The sequence below is a fragment of the Polypterus senegalus genome, chromosome 12, assembly GCF_016835505.1.
Source record: "Polypterus senegalus isolate Bchr_013 chromosome 12, ASM1683550v1, whole genome shotgun sequence".
Taxonomy (NCBI): Eukaryota; Metazoa; Chordata; class Cladistia; order Polypteriformes; family Polypteridae; genus Polypterus; species Polypterus senegalus.
Window position 1 is genome coordinate 60,151,286 of NC_053165.1, and position 26,449 is coordinate 60,177,734.

The window sequence follows — 26,449 nt, forward strand, 5'->3', positions numbered from 1 at the left end:
TAATGTATAAAGTAGCTGGCCTAGATGAAATACTGGCCTCACACTACCATAGTGATCAAAACTGGACATCATCTTAATATAGTATTGAATTACTCCAGGATAATAACTGCCCAGAGTAGGATACTGCCCTGATGTGCCACATCCCTTTTAATAATATAAGGTTAGAAGATTGAATAGGGGTGGCACAGTGGCGCAGTGGTAGCGCTGCTGCCTTGAAGTTGGGAGACCTGGGTTCGCTTCCCGGGTCCTCCCTGTGTGGAGTTTGCATGTTCTCCCCGTGTCTGTGTGGGTTTCCTTCCACGGTCCAAAGACATGCAGGTTAGGTGGATTGGCGATTGTAAATTGTCTTAAGTGTGTGTGTGTCCTGCGGTGGGTTGGCACCCTGCCTGGGATTTGTTCCTGTGTTGGCTGGGATTGGCTCCAGCAGACCCCCGTGACCCTGTGTTCGGATTCAGCGGGTTGGATAATGGATGGAAGATTTAATATTACACATATTCCTTTGGGACAGACTATTTTCCTTCCTACATATATAAAAGAACAGTATTTTAAGGGTTTTTTTAAACTAATTGACACGTTTTATACATACCTGAACACAATCACTCTCAGAATGTCTGTCTGTCTGTGGGGTCGGGGCCTGTGGACAGGATACCTCAAAAATATATTTATGAATCCAAATGAAACTTGGCACAGTTATTAGCACTGTAAAATGGTAGAAGTTTAGTGATTGTGTCCACAGAAATAACTATCTATAAATCAGGTGTATTACACAGCACACAGTAACTTTATGTAAAAGTATTCTGATATGGCCAAAATTTCATGTTTACAAATGTATGTACAAAATGTCATTTGCCATATACAAAACTGTGAGGTTCTTCTGGGTCACACAGTTTTAAAATATAGGATATGATGTTCCTCTAAGTTTCACGCTATGATACTGGGTTAGAACAGCAAATCAAACTGGGATAGCATTTGGTGTTCTTCTGTGGCATCCCCTTTTCTGGGATTTAACCCTGATGATTCCCATTTCTGCAATGGGTTTGACTGGCACACACTCCCATCAGACAAACACACAGCTGGCTGAAAAGTAGAAATATTACTGTTGATTCGGATTTACAGAGACAGTACCACTGGGCAAGGCGCTTTGATAGAATGGTGAAAAGTACTTCAGAGGATGTTTTTCCAGAACACGCAGAGGCCTCATATTGTCCTCTAGATGTGATATCCTGTTTAGAAGCTTATGCTCAGCAACTAATTATTTCTCCCTCCCACAGAGCCATCAAAGTGGTTGCAGTTTGCAAGATAAAGAGGCAACATAATAGAATAATCAGATAGCAAAAGTTTAGTGGGAAGAACTGGGATGGTAATGCAAGTTTGTGTATACTTGTACTGTTCTGGTAAAATCCAAACCCTTTGAATGCCAGATATATTAAGAGGGCCAAGATGTGGCAATAACATAGTAAGTGAACAAGAGGACAAGGGTCTTCTAATTTGAAATTATCTGATTGTATTTATTCATCCACTAATGTTAATCCAGCACAGGGCTACAGTGTAATGAAGACATTCTGCTCAGAATCAATGCGCTTCTAACATTTTACAATACTAATAACTTTGCCAAACTTACCAAAATTTGCAATTAAAGCTCACATTTGGCAACTGATTTTTTTTCTAAAGACATGAAAACAAAGCAGGTTATATGCAGGAAATAAAAACATGTACTATGCTTACAGACAATAAAATAAAATAAATGTATATCTTAACACATAAGAAACAGAAATGAAAACTGAATGGTGAGAATATCTTTAGTTTATTACAACAAAGTGGAACAATATGAACACTATGTCCCAGTAAATACAACAAAGCGGGCTGGATAGTAGTGCTTAGTATTTAAAGCTAGCTGGAAAATAGACCACAAAATACATAACAAACCTGCTGATTTTCTAAAGAGTATATAAGCTGACTGCAGTCGTGTATGTGTAACTCAGCAGGAGGCTCTACATCTCATGTACGTACAGACTCAAACAAGAGCAAATAACAAAAGTTGTTTTTATTTTTTTGCTTCCTACATTACTGCATAAGTGGCCAATACAGCCTGTGAAGTGAGTGCTTCTCTCTTTTCTCAATGTCTGGCCACGGAAGACCAAATTCTAAGCACTAGAAAACCTTGCAAAGTGAATGTGGGTGAAATAATTTATAAAAAGCAACACAACAAGTAAATAAAGAGTGCATATGCAAACAGTGCGTATACACAGACAGAGCTGGCTTGAACCTGCGTCGGCGTCCTGCCCGCTGGTGAAATTCAATTAGCCTTTCAATAGTACAAATGTTCATCCTGAAAACACCCCCTTTTTTCCAAAAAGCAAAAACAACGATAATATCTGAAAAATATGAGATTGATTAAGCATGCCACAGAAAGCACCTGCCAGCAGATAGCACAGTGCTAAATGGCCTTGAAGAATTACAGTGAAACAGGATCAGATCACACTCAAGGAAAAACAGACAGTGCAGCAAAACACAACAGACAGGTGGTTTGAAAAAGCTGAACCAGTGTCTTCCTTTAAAAGAGCAGAGTAGAATGGCCATCCTCGGCTTCACTAAGTCTACAGGGGCTCCACACAAGTTTCACTCCCTCTCGTCGTTGCTACACCTCTATGCACCATTGTATAATCCTGATGTACTGTACATAGTCTAGGACTTGAGACTGAGTGAGCGAGTCTCCATTATAAAGGGTCATGGGCGACCCCTGCTTTTCATTGCAAGCAGTCTCATAATCATTTGCATGTTTACATGTGTAAATGAACTGCTTGCTAAATCAAACTTGCTTCAATTTTCTCTTTGGATTCAGAAGAACGTTTCTTGGAGAAACTTGCACAAAATTGTGTTCTGTTCCATCACTAGGTCACTGCATTCCTGAACTAAATTAAGTGAGTTAAGAAATGAATGAACTACATTAAGTGGGGATTAAAATATGTAGATGAGGGAACTGTTTTCCATTCTTCCTCCCATCACTAGGCCACATCACAGAGAGAGTGCTTATATATATCTTTATGGTACAAAATACCTTGTATCAATATGATCCACTATTCTATTCCATCTAACAGGAAAGGTTGCTCTTATAGCAGCAGTCCATATCTAGAAGTATTTAAATGGTGTGCTTATTCACAATTAATCATAGCAGCAGGGGAAAATGAAGGAAAACGAGAAGGAAAACAAAAGGACAGATTACAACAAAAACCCTCTGCCACCCTGATCCTTCCTCATCAGCTCTTGAAGTCTCTTATAACTAGTGGGGTGAGGTAAGCTGCACTACTATTGTACGTATCTCTCGTGACCCGGGCTGTTTTCTCTCACCCTGAACTCTCTTTTCAACTCCAGACTATACTATAGGTGGTTTTAAACCCCCCGTTGCATATCTCCCCTGGGGACAGTTGCAGAACCAGTTCTGGGTTTAGAGGTAGTTCTAGTTTTCCCAGAGACACAGACACCCAGAAATGTCTTTATTGCCCCAGGTACCACCGCATCTTTGATATTTTAGTTTTCGGTAAGTAGATGTGTTCCTAATACAGCCTCTCTTTTAAAAAAGAAGCAACACAGTCCTCTAACTCTGGGCACCAATACTGCACCCTATCTGTTAGACAAGAGGATTCTGTATCCAGCTGCTCAAGATAGTGCCACCTTGCTGCCACATATTAGACACAATGCCTTGCAGCCTATTGCCATCCCATTCTGTCTGTCTTCTGTACCTATCTGCTAGCAGAAGATTATGTATCCATGAGACCGGCTGGGTCACGAGCCCTCAAGTGTCCTTGGGAAACATTATATATTCCTATCCCAAATATGTCACTTTCTTCTGTACTGGCATACCTTTCTGCTGAACTGTTAAGTCCCTGGACCCCTCCAACTGCCAGTGCACTCTTCTCTTTCAGTCACAAATATTCTTTAGATGCTGTGCTACATCCGTGTGGTTCCCTTCCAACTAACAACCTCTTACTGACCAGGCATCACATCATATCAAATGTTAAGTACAGCCTGGACATGACTTGGTGCATGTTTCTGGAAAGGTGGGAGAAAAATCAGAGTAGCAATTTGAATTCTAAACAGCTTGAAAAATAAATTTCAATACGCACAATATGCCTGTTTCCATCTTTGTGAGTGAGCAGTATGTACAATAGCCAGATGAGCATGTACATACAATGCTGCATTTTTGTTTATTAAAGACTTATTTATGCATTGCAACTAAAGTATTAGCTTTGGGGAAAGCCCAACTGATAATCATCACAGCTCTACTTTAGAAAATCCGGACCACCTCTGACAGAAGATAGATCACACAAAGGTGTCAGAGCATGGGTCAGAGGTTACAACATTGGTAAGAAACATGCCTTTTAGAGTCTATCTAGATTAGTGTTCTGCATTTCTAAAATAATCAATAAGGACACAACAGACCTCCAATTTAAAGAAAAATGCCTTTTTAGGCAACAAGGAAGTCTAGCAAATTGTAATAATCCTGTTCATGTTAGCTCAAGTGTGCTCTGCTCAGTCCCACCATTCCAATTACTGCTATTTGTCATTACACACAAATTATAGAGCAGAACATTTTAAGAAGATGGCAGGAAAGTTGCAGTGGAAAATTTTTCACAAGGTCATAGTGGGCTTCCATGCATATTAACAAGCGCAAGGCCTCAGGTGCAGCTGCTCCATGAAACCGATGAAAGCACATGTGACTGAAACTGAGGCGTGGCTCACCTCACTAACCCTTCATCTCTACTGAGGCCTCCAGGCTGAACTGGGGACAGCACTGTTATTATATGACCTTTGAGTGCTTAGGGCTATGTCTCCACATAGAACAGGCCGAAATAAAAGCACTCCTCATTGACTGAACATCACAATAGTAGGGTGAAATTTATATGGTATATACACCATTAACAAGAACAAATTAGCAAAACAGGTTGGCACGGTGGATAGCACTCAGATTGAGTCCTGAAAAAAAAAACACACATATGATGGAAAGAAGGTGGAAACTACATATGGACGTGGGATTCAAGCTTAGCAAGTTTGGAAAATACTGTCATTGGAGTTGTTTAATAAACAGATTAAAGTTCTGCTATTTACTTAACAGGTTGAATATGAATGGGCTTATCTGGTTGTGTTTGAAAGAGGTTTGAGGAACTTCTTCTGAATTCTAAGTGTGTGCTTCTCTGACATTAAAGGGACATATTTAATTATTTAAAGTTGTGAAGTGAATGAAAGTAAGATGTGCCTGTTAAAGGAGGTAAACTGGAAGTAATCGAGATATAACAGGGCACTCACCACTCCATTCCCAATAACATACTGTGGTGTAAAGGAAGACGTTGACTCTCTTATTTGTAAGGCGCACTCAGTTTTTGTTTTCATGGTCTCCCGTCCCTTAGCTTGAATAAGTCAGACACGTTTAGCAGCCCTTGAATAAAGTTCTGTTTAGTGAATTATTACAAGAATTGACCTTTTCCATCTGGAGAAATTAGTTAAAAAGTTACATTACTTTATGAGTATTTCCTATATGTACATTAAGGATCACAAAAATAATATCTTCACAGAAGTAGTACATATCAGAAGAAAGTTATTAGCGTCAGACTGAAAATAAAAATATACCAACACATGGAGACTCCTCAAAGCAGTATCTCATATACAGTGGAACCTCGGGTCACGACCGTAATTCGTTCCAAAACTCTGGTTGCAACCCGATTTGGTCGTGACCTGAACAAATTTCCCCCATAGGATTGTATGTAAATACAATTAATCCGTTCCAGACCGTACGAACTGTATGTAAATATATTTTTTAAAGATTTTTAAGCAGAAAAATAGTTATTTATACCATAGAATGCACAGCGTAATAGTAAACTAAATGTAAAAACATTGAATAACACAGAGAAAACCTTGAACAGAGAAAACTAACATTGCAAGAGTTCACGCGCTATCCCCTGCTAGGTGCTTTTTGTTCAACCACACTAGCAACAGTTTTTCCACCTCTTCCAGCACTTGAGGCCTCTGCTTGGTTAACACTGTAACTCAGCATTTCTCAACCTTTAAGTATTTGCGACCCAAGTTTTCATAACAGTTTTAATTGCGCCCCCCCTAACATTTTTTTGAAATGTAGATGCATATTTTATTATACCTACTTAACTTTTATCGACATTTATCTAACTCTATATTTATTGTTCTAGTATCAGAATGTTGTTTTAAGTTAATTTGTTTTGGTTTTAACAAATGTTTTTTTCATATTTTTGATTCTTGTTTTCACATCTTCGCGCCCCCCTAGGGGGCCCACCCCACAGGTTGAGAACCAACGCTGTAACTCCTTTTGCAACATCAGCTGCTTTAATGGCCTCTTTCTGCTTTATAATAGTCGAAATCGTAGATTTTGACTTCTTGTACTCGGCGGCAAGATCAGTAACACGAATGCCACGCTCATACTTTTCAATAATTTTTTTCTTTAATTTGATTTCAATTTTCTTCTAACCTTTCTTCTCACCAACACTACCACTCTTCACTTGCTTAGAGGCCATGGTTAATTGCAAAATTAATGCAAAAGCACACGAAATAGAACACAAAGAGTTAACAGCGAATGAACGCACATCTGACCGAGAACAACGTACAGGGAGAGACTGAAGACGGGTGAAAATCATCAGCGCGTACAAACCGGAAGGGAAACTGACTTGTTTGTCAACCGAGTGTGTGGTCGTGAACAGATGCAAAAGTTTGGTGAACTTTTTGGTAGTAACCCGATTTGTACGTGTTCTGAGACGTTCATGACCCGAGGTTTCACTGTATGCATATAAGAATCACCATAAATAAGTAAAGACAGAGTGATACATAATCACACTGCTTCAGATGTGTCACATACTACTGATTACATAGTAAGTACTGCCTTTTTGCACTTAGTACAGAAATTCACTTTAAAAGACATATATACACTCACCTAAAGCATTATTAGGAACACCTGTTCAATTTCTCATTAATGCAATTATCTAATCAACCAATCACATGGCAGTTGCTTCAATGCATTTAGGGGTGTGGTCCTGGTCATGACAATCTCCTGAACTCCAAACTGAATGGCAGAATAGGAAAGAGAGGTGATTTAATCAATTTTGAGCGTGGCATGGTTGTTGGTGCCAGACGGGCCGGTCTGAGTATTTCACAATCTGCTCTTTTACTGGGATTTTCACGCACAACCAATTCTACGGTTTACAAAGAATGGTGTGAAAAGGGAAAAACATCCAGTATGCGGCAGTCCTGTGGGCGAAAATGCCTTGTTGATGCTAGAGGTCAGAGGAGAATGGGCCGACTGATTCAAGCTGATAGAAGAGCAACTTTGACTGAAATAACCACTCGTTACAACCGAGGTATGCAGCAAAGCATTTGTGAAGCCACAACACGCACAACCTTGAGGCGGATGGGCTACAACAGCAGAAGACCCCACCGGGTACCACTCATCTCCACTACAAATAGGAAAAAGAGGCTACAATTTGCATGAGCTCACCAAAATTGGACAGTTGAAGACTGGAAAAATGTTGCCTGGTCTGATGAGTCTCAATTTCTGTTGAGTCATTCAAATGGTAGAGTCAGAATTTGGCGTAAACAGAATGAGAACATGGATCCATCATGCCTTGTTACCACTGTGCAGGCTGGTGGTGGTGGTGTAATGGTGTGGGGGATGTTTTCTTGGCACACTTTAGGCCCCTTCGTGCCAATTGGGCATCATTTAAATGCCACGGGCTACCTGAGCATTGTTTCTGACCATGTCCATCCCTTCATGACCACCATGTACCCATGCTCTGATGGCTACTTCCAGCAGGATAATGCACCATGTCACAAAGCTCAAATCATTTCAAATTGGTTTCTTGAACATGACAATGAATTCACTGTACTAAAATGGCCCCCACAGTCACCAGATCTCAACCCAATAGAGCATCTTTGGGATGTGGTGGAGCTTCATGCCCTGGATGTGCATCCCACAAATCTCCATCAACTGCAAGATGCTATCCTATCAATATGGGCCAACATTTCTAAAGAATGCTTTCAGCACCTTGTTGAATCAATGCCACATAGAATTAAGGCAGTTCTGAAGGCGAAAGGGGGTCAAACACCGTATTAGTATGGTGGTCCTAATAATCCTTTAGGTGAGTGTACATCTATAGTACATTCTCGGACATGTTTTATCTAATTCAGGATTTTGGGGCTACAAGGGTTTAACCTGGGAGCCCTGGACATGAAATAGGAAGCAAGTTGTGGACAGGGTTCCGGTCTATTACAGGACACACACCTTCTCAAAATTGAGGCCAATTTGCGGACAGCAATTGACCTAACCTGCAGATCTTGGGGGAATTGTAAAGAAAGCCCATGCAAACACCAGCAGAATATGCAACAGACATCAGGGTATGGGATTTCAGTCATGAACAATGGATGATGATTAGTGACGCGGCAGAGCCAACCACTGTGACGCCATGCTGTCAACTTTACAATGTAACTACAATTTTATTTTTATATAGCACTCAGAATACTGTCAATTAATATACGGAGAAAAAACATACTCAAGAACAGTCAAATATAGAGCATACATAGGAATGATTAAAATATACAGTACACATGGTAGGCTTTATTGTAATACAGAAGAGGAACACCTATAAACATAGTCTCTAATTAAAGTCTGTTATCCCAAATGCAGGGAAATTAGTGGCACTGGTAGCAGAATCCTGGATTCAAATTCCAATGGTCACTGTCGCTGTGAAATTTGAGCACTGGCACTTCTCTGTTTGGATTTAACTGAAAATTTTCAACTGACACCATGTGTGTGAATATGCCCTTGAAGGACTTCTGCAGGGTCTTGTCCCATGGCCTTTCATAACCCTCAAATGGATTAAGCAGACTTAATAATAGATGTCTGTATCAACTAAACTGATCCTGATTGTGTTGAATTGTCATCCTGTACTATTAACCTTATCAAAAACATAAATTCTAATTCTGCATCATTGTAAGTTTTGCTTTATTAAGCAATTTGTAGGGGAGTACTTTGTGAAGGGTGCTATAAAGAAAGGAAATAAAAAACATTCAACAGCATTGCACCCAGAATAGGAGAAGCTCAGGCACTGGGCTAATTTACACTTATGAGGACTTCCTAGGTAAAAACCCACATGAGGGTCAAGCAAAACCCATACAGATAGTGGCTTGGCTAGGATACTAATGCAGGTCTTTGAAACTGTGAACATGCAGAGCTAAGCTCTACATTACTGTGCCATGCTAAAAAAAAATCAGATCAGATAAGGACAGTGAAATACACAGACCAGCACATCCATGAGGCAAAAGGTCTGCCAGGACAAAAACGGAAGCAGGAAATGTCAACTCTGCAATGGGGACTAGACCAACAAACACAGGGGATTAGTTCAGTCCTGTATGAATGAGAAATTAGTACTAAAAAGGTGAATTAGGTTACACAGGTCCAGCAATTGAATGGATGGGTAAATACTGCAGCCACACAATACAAAAGAATTGTGTCAAACAAAAATATATAACATTGTCAATCCCACACCATTGTATAGTTTATAATTCTACGTCATTGTTAAAAACTAGCAGTCACTTTACAAATGGCTTTTGAAGCTTCTGGTCTGGGATTTTAGCTGTGGCACCATCTGCTTGACCATATAGACAACATTGGAATCCTGCAATATGTCACAGCAGGGATCTCTATCCCTGATGTTAAACCATATCCTATTACTTTGGAGCAGATGCCGCAAACCTCTGGATGGCCCTTCTGTCCTGTGTGGCTGTCTTACCATATGGGTGACACCAACAGCTTGAATGTTTGATGCGGCACAGAAATAAAAATTCAAAGGTCTTTGTTTATAACTCCAAAATCACACAAGGTTGAGAATGTTCTTGTGTCCTCTGTGGCTTGGGTTCAAGCCAGGCTGCATCTGAATCAGCAAACAGCTTTTGCTGCCATGGTCTTGATGTAATGCAGCTTTCTTGGATTCCTCAAATCTATAATGACTTTTTCAATGCTATTACTGTATATATTTGAGAGACGCCTTTACCCAAGGTGACTCACAAGCTCAGCACATGTTATAGACTTCTTCATACACTTAAGTAAACCGACTCTCTAAAGGTCAGGGGGCAGGGGACTGAATTGGCAACCTTGGGGGTTCAACATTAAGATCTGACCCTTCTCAACAACACTGTCTGTGCTATTCAGGTCCAGCTGGTTACCTTGACACTGCTTTGTCAAAGCTGCCACCTCAATATTGGTTATTCTGTGTGATAGTGCGGCATCTTCACAAAATCTAATGATGAGACTGTTACTTGTCAATGAAAGCACTACCGGGGTTTGCTAGAATACAAAATAAACTTGTGGACATAGATTTAACAATAGTGGTGCATTTATTTAACTAATGCACAAAAGAGACAGATGTTTATAAGAAGAACAAATAAAATATGAATAAACAGACCCCACAACCCAAGTAATGATTACACACACAAATAAGAGGTAATGGGGGAAAACACAAAATATTAAAGGCTATAGCTAAGCAAAGAAAATCTCATTTTCATTTCTTTTTAATGAAATCAAACACAACGTAATAGGAAATGTAAGGATAAACACCCATAAGAAGGAAATGACTCAGGCCACCTTAACACAGGCTGAGCCAAGAGGTAAATATTTTAGGATAACCCAATTGTCAGAAAACCGAAAGGTAAATGGACCACAGTCAGACCACTGCAGCAAAATGAAAAAGAGCATCAGTTACAAGAAAACAGAATTGGGGACAGTAGCAATCCAGGAATTAAATAATTAAGCAGTATTAGTCAAAGTTTCATTTGAATTCCTGGAGGGTACAAGTAAGTCTAATTTTGAGATTCTTTCCTGGGATAGCTACCCCACTTTCCCAACTCCTCATGTTGTGCAGCTCTTTTTGAATCCTCTTCCTCTCCTATATTTCTTGGCTTTGCATCTTTCCATTATTGAACCTTTCCCTGACTCTCCCTTAAATGGTTTGGTCTGACAGAAATTGGCCTTTTATATCCCATCTTGGGAGACTCCTGGACAAGCCCCAAAATAATTCCCAGGAAATGAGATTCCCATGGACACCACAAGACAATGTCACCCTTAAAGTACTACAGTACATTCCCTTTAAAAGGGGTCAGACTTCAGCCAAGTTATATCTTTATTTAGAATAACATGATGGCACCTCGCTCCTGTGGTATCTGTCTACTGCCACCTGTAAGGATGGAGGATATTCTCTGGCCTAATGATGTGAAGACTGGGCCCAGAAGATTTAAATAGTCAGAAGGGAGCCACAAGTTATACTTCCATAACTGCTTCCATCTATTATTCTGGCAGAATCCAGGATGGAGACTGATCCTTTTGGAGGATATAATTACAGGAGTTCATTCACACTAATAGGACATGTACTGTGATTACCTGATGGCCCCTGTTTTACCACATTGGGATGCCTCGCACATTTTTATTTACCCTTCTCAGATTTCTTTTGAGACTGCTTCCTGCTCAATGCAATTCTGACATCAATTTTGTGAAAGACAATCTTTTTCTCACCCTTGCAAATCCCATTCATAACTGTTCTACTTGACAGTAACATCATTTTAACAAACATTCTGCTGAGTATCTTTACCACCGTTGGTCTACCTGGTACCCAGTTCTAAATGGCATTAGACAGATTTCAAAACCAGCTTAAATGGGACAACTGTAGGATTGTAAACTACAAATAGAGGTGTCATATCTCTTGAGGTGTAGTGACAAGAGAGTTAATCTTTTAATCCCATACACAGACTGGGATGGGTATGTTGCTGTACTCATGCAACAAAAAAGGCACAGCTCATTGACTAGTTGTGAAATTAGCTTCATTAGTTTCTGAAAAGACAGGCACTAAATATATATGCATAAAAGAACAACATGGCTGAACTTCAGTTATTCAAATGTCATATTTCTAGGCCTAGCTGCCTTGTGGTGTGGCTTTCAGAAAGGGGTGGCTTTTAATTATTTATTTATTTATGTCACGCACAAATCTATCTAAAAGGTCACCAGAAGCAAGGCGCCAGCAATGTTTTTTAAGATTTACAGATTATTTTCCTTTCACTTTTTCCTGCTCTGCTGTTATGCATGCGAGTTGCCTCCGTCAAGTGTCTCTCACCTCTCCACACCAACCAGATCGCCGCGCTAACGGCCACTTCCCTCTCTTGCAGGCATACAGGTGCTGATCGTGTGCAACAGGCTGCTGAGGTCTAGAGGGAGAAGACACAATCAGAACGACTACTTGTTGCACCTAACACAGCCCATCTCCACGGCAACAGGGAAAATACAATTAAAAACAGGGAGGCGAGCAGAAGCCAGCTGGATAAGCGTGTGCACCTCACCTTTGGAACAGAGGACATGAAGTAACCATGCAGAGGTGGAGGGAGAGGGATTTTCTGTTTCCAGTGGAACAGCAGAGGAGAGGCAAATCGTTCCATTAACAGGAATGTGCTACAGTTTGCTTGGTGGATGTGAAAATGCTATGACATTGGCCGAAAGAAGAAGCACTAACTGACAGCTCTGCAGTCTGGCAACCTTGTGCTAGGATCAAGTTGGAAGGCCATTGTGTGTGTCAGGAACAGGACAGAAGTAGCAGTGCATTGTATATGACTGGGAAGCAGCACCTGTCACCAAGGCTGTCCACTCACCTACAGCAGAGCTAAACGTGTCCCTGCTTCATCAGCCTCCTTCACGCATACTCTCTCTCTCTCTCTCTCTCTCTCTCTCTCTCTCTCCTTCTCTAACTCTCTCTCAGGAGGAACATGGGATGTCGTCAAAGCTCGGAGGAAAAGGAGGCCGCTCGGCGTTCTCGCAGAATCGACCGACACCTGCGCTCTGAGAGTCAGCGGCAACGCCGTGAGATCAAGCTTCTTCTCCTTGGCACCAGCAATTCAGGAAAAAGCACCATAGTGAAGCAGATGAAGATTATCCACAGTGGTGGCTTTAACTTGGAGGCCTGCAAAGAGTACAAGCCCTTGATCATCTACAATGCTATTGACTCCCTGACAAGAATCATAAGAGCCCTGGCAACCCTCAAAATTGAGTTTCACAACCCTGACAGAGCCTATGATGCTGTCCAGCTGTTTGCACTGACTGGTCCTGCCGAGAGCAAAGGGGAGATCACACCAGAGCTACAGGGGGTCATGAAGAGGCTCTGGGGTGACCCAGGTGTCCAAGAGTGCTTCTGTCGCTCCAATGAATATCACTTGGAGGATAACGCTGCTTACTATCTTAATGACCTTGACCGCATCGCTGCAGTTGACTATATCCCCACTGTTGAAGACATTCTCCGGTCCCGAGACATGACAACTGGGATCGTAGAAAACAAGTTTACCTTTAAAGAGCTGACATTCAAAATGGTAGACGTGGGAGGACAGCGCTCGGAACGAAAAAAATGGATTCACTGTTTTGAAGGGGTCACCGCAATAATATTCTGTGTGGAGCTCAGCGGCTATGACCTTAAGCTGTATGAAGATAATCAAACGGTAAGTACAATGGCTTTCATTTGTTTTTCCTGGGTGTCTCACCAACTTTGCCCTGACAAAAATTAGACTGCTTGAAGAGCAAAATTTCCAGTAAATGCAGATTTAGTGGAGGCCCGCAGTGGCAAAGCTTTGGGGCAGGGTTTTCTATTTTTTTCCCTGACTTTACATGATACACTAGAACTTCTGATTCCCCAGGTACTTTTTGGCATGCTACATAATGCACAAGGCAAAAGCTTCTGATAAGCATCAAATTTTCTTTACACCGAGGTTGTACGCATTTAGCTCAGATTGATTAATCCAAATCTAATTACTCCAATTTAGAAAGTGGTATAGTTCAGGAAAGGAGATTTCAGGCTTGCTCAGACTGGATCTGGGTGTAATATGAAAACAGTATTAATAAACAGTGGCTTGGATTTTCTTTATCAGGATCATTTGAATAAGCCACAACCATCCATACATTTTCAGGATGTGGTATCAGATCCTTTTCCTGCAGTTTTTGGGGAAACTATTCTAAATCAGACTTACATTACATAAACATAACCAACATGTGGAGGACCCAACCTTTTAAGTACATCCATTCATTTGTGAACATGATTAATCCAAGGCCAGCGTCAGGCACAAGGTCTGGCACACCACCTACTATATTTAGGGTTCCTGCCATTGCAGGAAACAGGGCCAATTTAGAGTTAGTAATTAACCAGATATACATGTTTTTGTGAAATACCAGGAGAAAGCCCATGTAGATAGAGAGAGAACATATAAACATTACACAGACAGGGTCAGGATTTCAACTCGGCTTTGAGGGGCTGTGAGGCAGTACTGCTACCTTCTGTTCCTCATGGTCAGACTTCAACAAATTCACTTTCCTCAACACAGTAAAAGTGCACAAACTACCATATTTACAGTCAATAAGATTTAAGAGAGACTCTGATACATTTTATAAATCCAGCATTTGTTTTTTGACTTAATGTTATCGATGCAGTATGCCCACTGTATTGTTAAATGGATATTTTTTGCGCATATTTTTGTATTTGCTGTGAATATGATGAATATTTTGCAAAATGATCATCATGTGTTCCAGTTTTCATAATCTAGGATCCTGATGATTTGGATTTTTTTTTTCCGTTTAATCCCTTTAACATTCCACACTTTGTGAATGTGGGCTTCCCTTAATCCATGGCAAAAAATTACAAACAGGTTCCTCAAGCATTTGAAAGTGTTACTACATCTGTAGTGGTCATAATTTGTAATACTTTGTAATACTTTGTTGACCTGAATATGCCATTCTCTCAGATCTATTCTGTGGTTTGCCAGAATTGTGCTATTGTGCTATTTAGGGATATTATCCAGGATAATATAGGAAAAGTTAAGATGACAATTGCCACCAAAAATATAGTGTATTTGAAAACATAACATTTAAGACATAGCGTCTTAGAGACAGAAAATGCAACCACCATAATGTTGTGTTAAAGAAAGGTGAGAAGTAAATAATGTTAAAGCTTAGGCACCAAAATGTGGCCATAACGTACAATCCAGCAAAAGGGTGGAGTGACAATGTGATAATAGCTTGAATCTAAATGACAATGCATTTAGGGTTAAATTGTTATTTACGAACAATGAGGAGGGCATTTCCCTAAAGCCATACCACATCGCCTGACCACACCAACAGAGAGACATGTCATTAACTGGATAATGCACTGCAGCATGGGGTTGTCAAAAGCAGTGACACGTCACGGTAATGTAGAAAAGGGTGTGGCTTTACAGTTGGGGAGCACACGTTCTGTACATTTTTTTGTTTTAACATTTTGCTTTATGCATCTAGTGATTTTTTGTGACTTCAACATTATAGGGTCAAGTTGGATATGAATGATATCAATTGGAATGGGAAAGGGCTTAAATCATGTAAACAAGAGACATTCGGTTCATCCCTCTGCCATACCAGAAATACTCTTCCCACCACAACATACAAGATGCACCTCTGTCTCCAAGACACCATGCTTTGTGAAAGGTAGAAATCCACTTGAGTGATGCCACTCCAGGCAATCGCTCAAATAATTAAGAGAGAAATTTCTGCATCTCGTTCATAAAAGTAGAAAACCTCCTCACCCCTTTAACTGAAGATGAACAAGTGACGATGGGAGCACCACTGCGCCATATAATCTATGCTTATTTTAAACCTGTGAAGATTTTCCACAAGCAGGCTGGTCCAACAGGATTATTGCTCACAGATATTTAAGCTGATCATCCAAACTGAGGAGGAGGAGGGGAGGATATTGCAGTTCTGATCTCTGTACCTCTGTTTTATCGCCCACTCCAATCTAATGAGCAATCCTAAGCACTCCATGTCACAATTTGTGCTGAAAGAAAGATTTGGATGAAAGGGATTTCAGATTGTGGCTGACATTCAAGTGGGCTGGCCCGTGTCTCAGTAATCTCCAGGGGGTGGCAGATATTCTTTTCCATCAAGCGAGGTGAAACACTGGCATGTGGGGCATGAGGCAAAGAAGCTCAAAGTTAAGCCACACAAAATCTAATGTGCAGAACCATTTATAAATCGGGCCCTTACCAAGTCTGCTGCATAGCTCTAGTCCAGCAGCTTTGTAATCCCAGTTCCCTGACCTTAATGCACTAATATTGCGGGTGACGCATTAAGAAAGTAAAAATGTACAAGTGACCGAGAGATGCTGTAACCACTGATTGCACCTACTTATAGCGATTGTTTAGAAGGTTGTGCTCGCAGGCATATGTAGTGTGAATGATTCATAGCATTAGAGGTTGAATCATCGACGGTACGTAGCCGGGTTGTGGCAGATGAATCTCAACATTGTCATGAGCAGGTTTATAGAGCACAGGTCAAGTAAGGTACCACACTGAACACACAGAATAACAAACAGATTACAGAGATATTCTCACTCCTTGATAATTTTGAATTTTTAGTGCTGTAATTTTTAGTGTTTTACTACAAGTCACCAAAATTTCAAGACTTCAACATGGAACTCAGAGAAATTTAGACTTGAGCAGGAAACCGTACAATGTAACCTGAGAATCTCCACTTCCCTCATGTCACATCGTTCATGGTTCCATGAGATTGAGGTACAATTTTACAAGCTGCTGCTTGCTTAACATTCCCATTTCTGAACTAAGACAAAAGCTAAAGCCTCTAATGCCTTTTTCAGCATACAGGCAGCCAGGCAGAAAATCCTGTGACCCAATTTTATTTGCTTGTGACCAAACAATGCATCTCATTTGAATTACATAGCAGCAGCAATGTGACTCACATTGAATGTACTGTGAAGCTCTTAACAGCTGGAGTGGGCTCACTATATGGACTCTTAACATCGCTATCTCTACAAAGGACAAATATAAGGAATTCACAGATAAACCATTTATGATGACGCCTGATGTTATATTTTTATATAACATTTCCTTTCTTCTCAAATTAACTGATTAGTCATAATTTTGCTGTAGTAATTTATGGTCCTCTTTTAAATGCCAATTTTGGCCTTGCAAATCAGAGGTATGGCTGTAGACCAGGTATACGTATTTTCACTCAAACAGGGTTCAAGGAAACTGCTGGTTTTAATAATATTGATTCATTAATTATTAAGTAAGGGTTTCTGCATGGTGATGCAGTTATTAGCATGGCTGCCTCAAATCTCCAAAGTCCTGAGATCAAATCCGCGCACTTTCATTGTCTGGGCAGGTTTACACATCCTCCCTGTGTTGTGTTGGCATGTGTTGGGCTGCAACTCTCCACGGCCATACATAGATGGATGGAGTACTAATGGGCTACATTATCAATGGATTTTTTATTGTATGGATGTCACTTGCTCTGGGCCTACTGTCACGTTGAATGCAAATTTAAGATAAGCAGTGGAAGCTATTTTATTTTTATTGAATGTATTGCTGGCACTTCACAGTTGCCGAGTCCTTGGTCCATATACCAATCTGGTCACTGTCTGCATGGAATCTGCACATTTTGCCAATGCCAGCGTTTAATCCTACATACCAAGGATGGCAGATATTAGGTTAAGTGGCAACTCTACACTGACAGTGAAATCGTGTGAATGTGTGCCCTATGCCCTCGAAGGACTGAGATCAGCTTTGTGCCCACCTTTGCCACGACAGAGTCTGGGCTCTGCAACCCTCAACCAGATAAATGTGTTTGTTAATGGATGGATTATTATGTTTTACTTAAATTTTTATAACGGCCAGATTATGTTGTAGGTCAATTAACTATGTTGTATTTGTAAATATGTATAGGGCTCTAAGTGCTATATTAAAAAAATACATTTTTGCTCTTTGTCTAACATCATAGTCCAAGTCATTACTGAATTTCTGACATAGAATGTATAAGTTACATTTATGCTCACCTAAATATTTACTGTATTATATTATTATATACTAGCTTAATAGAGCAGAAAAACTAAAAGAAGTGAAAGGCATAATTATTAATATTAAAATCAATCTACTGCAGGTTATATTAATTAGCACATTAATTAATTAGCACAATATTTAGTATGCTTTTTTTTTAATAAACATCATTCCAAATATTTTTCCAAGTACACAGCTACAGTATCTGACCGTTTGTATAGTTAGGAGATAAGCCTCAGAGTCCCAGGAAGAGATTAAGACCAACTTTCTACCTCTGGTCCAGCATCTAGTGTCTGCTTCCTTAGCAGGTCATCCACAATGCCCGAATAACAGCAGAGATGCCCATCTCTGTTGGTATAGACTATAGCCTATAGATTTTTATACCACCGAGTCAGTAATTAATAATGGCAGAAGTACTTTGTTTTGTGGGGGCTCCAGTTCTTACTCTCACAACCCCAAAGATGTGCCGGTTGGGTTGATTTAATAACAGGAAATTAACCAAGTGCAAAGGTGTCTGGGAATAGCATGGGGAAGTGCAATGGACTGCTGTCGTGTCCTGGGCTCTTTACTACCTTGAACTGATTGCTGCCTGTGACCCTGAATTAGATTAACCAGATCTGAGGATGGCCCGAGACCGTCCACCATGCTGTATGCAGGAAGTAACCAAATGGTTTTAGATTTTTCAGAGATGTTCTCATTTAAGTTGCTCTTGTATCATTTCACTCCAAAGAAGATCTGCTGTTGACCTTCTCTTTACAAGGATTTTGAAGCATGTGTACGTAAACTTTAAGGGGATGGGAATTCATTTGCTGCAATGTGTTAATTAAACTGAAACTCTAAATAAAAGGCTCTGTTATACTTACAGATGAAATCCTTGCTTAAATGTCTACAGTATACCTAGATACAAAAGTATGTGAGGTTGTAATGAATCGGATTTTTTTTATTTTATTTAACATAGAATATTATTCTAGTCTCTTCAATTTCAGGCTGATCATTTCTTGTTGAATAAATGCCAAAATATTTCACTGCTGACAGGACTGAAGTGCTATTGACACTGTACTCTGCTTGCACGATTTACATCTTCACTTGTGGCTCGTGATAGGGATATTCTTATTTCTGTCTAGATTACTCAAAACAAGTAATCATCTTCACAAGGAAAACACTTGGAAAAATATACAAACGTGCACTGCTGTAGCCTAAAATGTCAACCACAGCTCAGGGGTGACAGCATTGCTTAGTCTAATCTTTTTCATGCTGCTGGGTTACTCTGAACAAAAAATATAAGAAAAAAAAATAAGTAAAAGAGGAGTTGTTCTACATGCCAGTGTTTGAGAGCTGGGTTTTTAAAGAGCTCCTGCAGCAATTCAAGGAGTCGAGCTTTGAAGCTGTAGAAGGTGGTGAGATGAGCTGCTGTACTCCTTGTTCAGAATGAATCAAAACCAACTTCTGTTGGGGTGGATGAACTCCTCTCAACATACAGATCAAGACGAAGGAAACTCAAGAGCTTGGTTACGATACTGTATGTGCAGTGCAAAACAGTATATAGTATCACACCATGTGACCATTTTCACAAGATGCTGGACTAGTTATTTAGGAGGACAACTATACAGCTAATGCATAGCATGACTAATACAGCAACAGCAAACCTACTGTACTGTGAACATTTCCGTGATCAGTATCTTGAGCCAATTCTAATTTGCTTCTTACATCCCAGTAAAAACACTCTCATGTGACATTTCAAGGTTCTAATTGGAGGGAATATTTAGGGCTGCATGCGTGTGCCAGATGTTATTCAGTCATGAAACTGTTCTGCATATTTTCAATTCAATTCAACTTAATTCAATTTATTTTTGTATTGCGTTCTTCACTGACTGCAGTCTCAGAGCGTTGTGGCAAGTTCTCCGGTAAAATGCAAGTATAGAATTTACAGAGAATTAGTACACATAGAAACTTGTTAAAACACACAAAAAACAAAATAGAAACCAATTAATATTAATGGAAGCCAACAATATCTGTCCATTAACTAACTATTGAACTATGGCCAGTTGATATATTTCGGTTCTTCATCATCCACTCTGCCATGAAGCAGCACTTCCCAGCTTGATACCTTCAAGCTCGATTACATTTTGTCATTGAAGCTCTGTTCTTACTTGAAAGGGTATCATCTTTATATTTGTCAATCTTTTGCCATCTGTGTCAGTGCAACTAAATTCAGAGTTTCAGGGAGCAACAGACCAATCTTGTGTACATCAGATCTTATGGCTACGGTGACACTGCAAATCGAGCCAAAAGTATAAGGTACAGAAACAGTTTTTAAAAGGTACTTTGTTAATGTTGTCAACAGACACTGAATTGATAAACTGAATGTTATTCTTCTTGTAAAATTTATGGATGGTCAATGTGGAGATAGAAAAGAGGCATGGCAGACAGCATGCAAGTACTGTACTTTAAAGATACTAAATGCTCAGGGCTGAACATAAAAGCAACACTTTTGAAATTTCACAATGGGCAGTTGACTTTGAAATCATGTACTTAAAACTGGACACAGATGTCATCAAGTGATTATCAATTTCTGGTTCATTTGGAGCAATCCGATTTACAATTATAGAATATACATGTAGAAAGGGTCAATACATTTCCTGTCTGAGGCTATACACCTCAGGACTGGTTTATGCATTTCAAATTTATAGCATTCTTTACGAGTGAGAGAAGGATATTCACTTTCTAGTAGTATCTCCACTGGTCACTTCTCTGTTTTATGAATACGGGTGGGGTTTCTGTTTTGGACACAACTGGCCTCTTAAGTTAAAATAAGTTATAACTATTGAAATGGGTATGTGAAAGCAAATTGGTTCATTACATGAATATACTGTACAGAACTCAACAATAAGGTTTCAAGTCAATGAGAGTAGTATCTGTTAACAAGGATCCACACTACTGTTAGTGCATTTGGAAATACGATCAACATTTCTCTGATTGTTGTGGACAAAATACAAGCTATTCTTTCAGTTGCCTGAGCAAGACTGGAACTAAGAGGGATTATTTCCTGTAATGTAGCGTTCTGGTTGGCAGATTTTATATTCCAGAGATTGCTGTTGTGGCAGTGTATAAATGCCATACTTAATTACATTCACTCACGGAGATCTGGCCAGCTGACTGCAAGCTGAGAACAAGACTGATGGCATTGCATAAATAATTAAACAAATGGACACATTCATTTCCTGTAACCAGCAGGTGACTAGTTCGCTAGCAAAAAGTCGAGGGACAGTAGATCTAGATGAAAACTGTAATGGGGCAGTATCTCAGTTTTTTTCACTAACATAGTGTTAAATAACAAAACACCCACGATTAGCAGCAGGCAGTTTTACGCACCAGCTGTAAGCTGCATTTGGGGGTTGGAATAGGCCAGAGAAGCAGAATCAAAAAAAAAAAAAAAATCAGCTGCTATAAAATGAGATGGAATGAACAACACTGTAAAACATAAGAAAGAGTCCAGCTAACAATCTACACAGAATCTTGCAGGTGAACAGATGAAGCCTGGACTGCCACTCATAAAAAATATAAAATTGAAGGTCACTGTTTGAAAGCTAACTGCCCCATATCTCATGTTTTACAAGATATCAAATGTTTACGAACCTCACAGCAATACAAACAAAAAAAGGGGCACAGAGATAACGACTGTTATTCTTCTAGTACCTCTCGGAATTAAAACCAGAAAATGACGGAAGTTTTGCTAGGAGACAGTAAACGCATAGGACATGAAAGATAACGTGGCCTGTGGCCCAGCTTAGCTTCTTGATATAAGAAATAATTTGTCCTTTCATTTTAAATAAATGTTAAACAAATGTGTCAACCGCATTTAATTAAATGCTGCTTATCATTAATCTAAGATTCATTATTCAGAAATAGGGCCAACCTCAACCAATTTTCTTGGGCGCCCTGGTTTTACCCCTTGGTTTTAAGGGAGGTACATTACTCAAAAATAAAAGTTCCTTTAGTATTATTGATGTGTGATGCCAACATCTCTTCCTTACAGCTTCTTAACACCTTCCAGTTCCAAAACCTCTCACAATTTACACTCATGGTAGAGCAATTCATGGAGAAGTTGCACAGAAAAATACATTGCATTGTTTTGCAATCTTGTTAAACGTTACCTGATAGTATTGGCCTTAAATATATAAAAAATATACCATTTCAAGTGAAACAATTAGGACAGTATGTATCCTATAAATCTGCTTTTGTACTGACTGGATTAAGTAAATATAAGAGCAGGGATTTTGAAACCAAACATTTTTCCAGGCTGAAATGAAAGTATTTGCCAAGAGCTCACTAAACAAGAAGCATGCTAAAGGTTAGAGCAATGTAACTAACTTTACCTGGAGGCAATGGCACGGCCTATATTGTATTAAGTCCAGACTTAGGTTTATCCAAGTAAAGGTGAAAACCACTTACAGTACAAAGGTGAGCCTTCAACAGAAAACAGAAGATGCAGTATTACAGTGTAAATGGACTACAGAATAGGAGTCCTAAGGGAGAAAACAGACAATCTGGTAGCTCCCTCGTCGAGCTGATACAGAGTAATCGTTTTACTACCTGAAAACAAATGCAATAAAAAATAAGGATATTATGTATTGCAGACCTATGTCCCTGCTGAATCAAGATTTTAAAAGCCCTATAAAACAGTAGTAAATAGAAAACAAGATGCAGCTATAAATCTTCAAACTCACAACCATAACACTATGAGATCCTTGAGCATTTAATGAAATCCTCAATAACAGATAAAGAGCACTCTTTGCTGAGCGCACCTTTTACTAATTTATGTAAAGATGACCTCCTTTGTTACACTTCTCTTCTGACTACACCCCGCCACCATAACCAGTTTGTAATAATACTGGGAGAAATATGAAATGACTCCAATATAAAACATGAGGGCATTTAAGCTAGCTGGAAAATGAAAATAAGTTATATTGACCCAAAGAGCTTGCAGTATTGACTGTAGCAACCCATTGTAATGAATACACATGTCAACACCAATTTACTACCGGTGGCAGTGTGTGTCTAACATGGTGCAAACTAATAGGATGATAACACTCCTATTAAAATATATCTAGTGTTAGCATTTCAACATACAACATGGTGTTATTACAGTAATTCAACATTTACTGTAATTCAGCATTACTAGTTATACAAGTACTTCTCAAGCTGTTTACTACTGCACATATCATCACTAAATCCAACATTATCCATCCATCCATTATCCAACTTGCTATACAGGGTCACGGGGGTCTGCTGGAGCCAATCCTAGCCAACACAGGGAGCAAGGTAGGAACAAACCCCGGGCAGGGCGCCAGCCCACCACAGAAATCCAACATTCTTTTTCCTTAAATATGCTATGATCTCTGATTTTCTTAAATCCATTGTTTTCTGACATCATATTTAAGTATGTCCTCCTTAATAACATAACAAATGAAAGAGAAATACAGTATATTACTCTAATAATAATGATAATTCTCATGAGGAATTAAAAATTAATTAAAAGTTTCTCTGGAATATAATATGCATCCACTGTAGAATGTGAACATACAAAAACGTTTTATCTTAATTAAAACATTTGAAATCGAATATATAATAATTAAAACTCTCACCAGAAAGTAGACAACAAGATGACATATAATGTGTAATCGTTTGGACTAATCACTGTTTAACAAAGTGTCCATGGTGTAAATTACATAAAAAAGGAAAATTAAAAATTTCAGTTAAATAATATTTCATCCACTTCCTAAATCAGCTTAATGCAGGTGGAGATCAGATTGATAGAGCCTATTCTGTCAACGTCAGGACGAATGAGAGAACCAGCCATGGATGGGGAGTTAGCCAATTATCCTTCACTTTAATAACAGTACATAGTGATTTTAGATATAATAGTAATAAAGTGAGTGAGAGGATTGGATTAAGTGTAATGTTTGCTAGCCCTTCTTGACCTTTTCCATCCAGCTTCACTCCATTATTTGTTTTCCCCCTGCCGCTCTGCTCCAGTTGACATCTACACTGCAAATGCGCTGCTGCTTGGAAAGATCTCTAAATGCAGGAGTCCTAGGAACAGATTTTTAAATTTGTGTTTAATCTCAGGGAAAATTATAAGAAAACCACGTACTGTAGATCTGAAGTGAAAAGTAAAACATATAAAGAGTTTTCAACATATGCTTACAGGATAATTAAAGGTTATGGATTTAAACATGACCTACTTCCTATAGATTCCTAGAGATGGTGATAAAACAATCTGACATTTAGATTGTTAATATTTTAGTACTTGTACCTATTTCTGACACGTTTATTCCCCCGCTGATAACGACTTTAATAACAAGACTATATCAGTATCTACTGGAAAATCTGGTGGCTGCCTTCATACATAGATGTACTGTATGCATAATCATTTGGGAAAGCTAAACTATCCTTAAACAATTCAATTACAAAACAACTACTTTTACCATATCTTCATATCTTTTCTCTCCACTACAAGTACGAAAAGTTTATTTTGGGTGCCTTAGAAACTAATAAGATGAGCCAACAATTACAGATACCATTTCACACATGAAAAAGGCCTGAAAGTGTACACCCTTTCTAGGCAGCTATATCTGAGTGAGCCATCCAGAACTGCTTGATACCAGTGTGAGCTGAAATACTTTTACTGCTGCTGTCAACCCTTTTAATGCAAAACTATTGTGCTCCAAACCAGAGTTCTGCAGCGTAACAATACCACACTTATACTTAGAATAATACTTATCCTGTACTACCATGTGTAACTCTCAACCTAAATATAATAGTGCAGATCAAGTAAAGGTTCTTCACAAAGTGGGAGTTGAAGCCAATATAGGACACCCCACAAAAAAACAGGCCAAAAACAAGGACCACTGACTGCTTAAAAGTGGCTAAAGACATGCCTCTTGAATAGGCAGGGGCATGCAGGATGTAGGGAAATGGCTGGAATATATATACAGTACACAGTTCAAGATGTGCTATTTTCCATTATTTGGCAATGTGGATTAAAGGTTTCTTAACTTTGTTAAAGCCTGTGAGAGAACACTTGACTTTTAAGGTACCATACCTGTTCCAGTTATTAAAACTGGCCACAAAGATTTCATTTCACTGTTATGCCTGCTATTTTGTTACATCATAACTTAACTAAACATTTCCCCTAATTTAATTCCAATTATAAAGAAGACATAACACTCTTGACACTGCCCTCTCCAAGCTCTCTGCATCTTATGACCATACTTCAGAATTCTCTCATCTTGACTTCTGTGATTAGACCTTGAACACCTACATATCTAACAGTTCCAGGAACCCCTCTCCCCTAAGCAGAGCAGTATCATCATCATGAGTGGCTTGCTGCAAACCAACATTGGTAGGCAATTAGCTGTTATCCACACATCTTTGAAAACGAATAAAGAAACAGGAACTAGCGGTGAAATGAAAAGCAGAACCTCAGTTCAATCCACACTAATTAAGACACAGTGCAGAGAGCTTGTTACAGAGATACAAATCAATTTCTTTTGAAGATTTGGAGTCAAACAAGCTGTGTATGCCAGTTATTAATCTTAGTCAGTGGTGCAGGATATAAGGAAGCAAAGCTTTTGTAGCCATCAGGTGCCAGTCTTACATTCAAATGAAGATGAATTCATAACTTGTGTGCTTCCCCGAATGTTGGTATTAATTATTCTGCAACATTACTTATTATTTTATTTTTAGGAAGTGAAGAATTTTAAACAAAGAATTTTCTCTGATTTGTATTGTGCAGCATTAAGTAAATACTCTTTCCTCAAAGAATACCCAGGTCAAGCTACAAATGCAATATCCTGAAGCTGTGAGGCACCATTGCTATCCAGTGTGTCACTAAGCCACACTTAGGCCGGCATCATCCCACCCAGGCTCAAGTCACACAGCATGTCACACTTAACAACAGCAGTTAGTGAATCTTGCTGCCTTGATGATGCCAGGTTATATGACTAGGAATCACAGGACAATTTTTCACATCAGTTTCAAATTTCCAAAGTATTACGTGCTTCCCACATTTGATAGATAATTAATATGCTTTCTGAAAGTTCCAGCTTCTGTATGAAGGTTTTCCAAGTAAGGTGACTTTAGCTATACACTTGGCCAGTGTATCTCCTGCTTTGTGCCGTCCCCCATCGTAACCTATAGTGTACGGGGAAGGAGTGAAAGTTTTAGATTCGTCTAAAATTTCGACAGATCTCGACATTTTAGGGTCATCAATACCAAAAACATAGATATCTCGATGATAGGTGTGTCTGTCTGTCTGTCTGTGTGTCTTTTTGTGTGTATCAGTTTCTTGGGGATGGTCTAGATCTAAAACAGCTGGACAGAAAAATATCAAACTCAAAATTCAGGCCTGCTATGAGATGACGATGTGCCAATTAGTTTTTGAGCCAAATCATGCAAGAAAAAGAGGCACTCTACAGAAACCCACAAATACCATAATTCTGTAATTAATTATGAATTCTTTCCATCAATTTCT

The 26,449-nt window shown here is 39.3% G+C and overlaps 2 protein-coding genes across 2 annotated transcripts in view; one reads left to right on the top strand and one right to left on the bottom strand.

The window, feature by feature from the left end:
- The window catches only part of rsph14 (radial spoke head 14 homolog), a 133,168-nt gene that overhangs the window by 36,153 nt on the left and 70,566 nt on the right, over positions 1-26,449 (bottom strand). The window lies entirely within an intron of this gene.
- gnaz (guanine nucleotide binding protein (G protein), alpha z polypeptide) overlaps positions 1-26,449 on the top strand; it is an 83,459-nt gene that overhangs the window by 9,221 nt on the left and 47,789 nt on the right. Inside the window, exon 2 of the mRNA XM_039771689.1 lies at positions 12,226-13,539. Within this exon, the coding sequence (XP_039627623.1) occupies positions 12,817-13,539 (723 nt within the window). The 5' untranslated portion in view covers positions 12,226-12,816. The remainder of the gene's footprint in view (positions 1-12,225; positions 13,540-26,449) is intronic.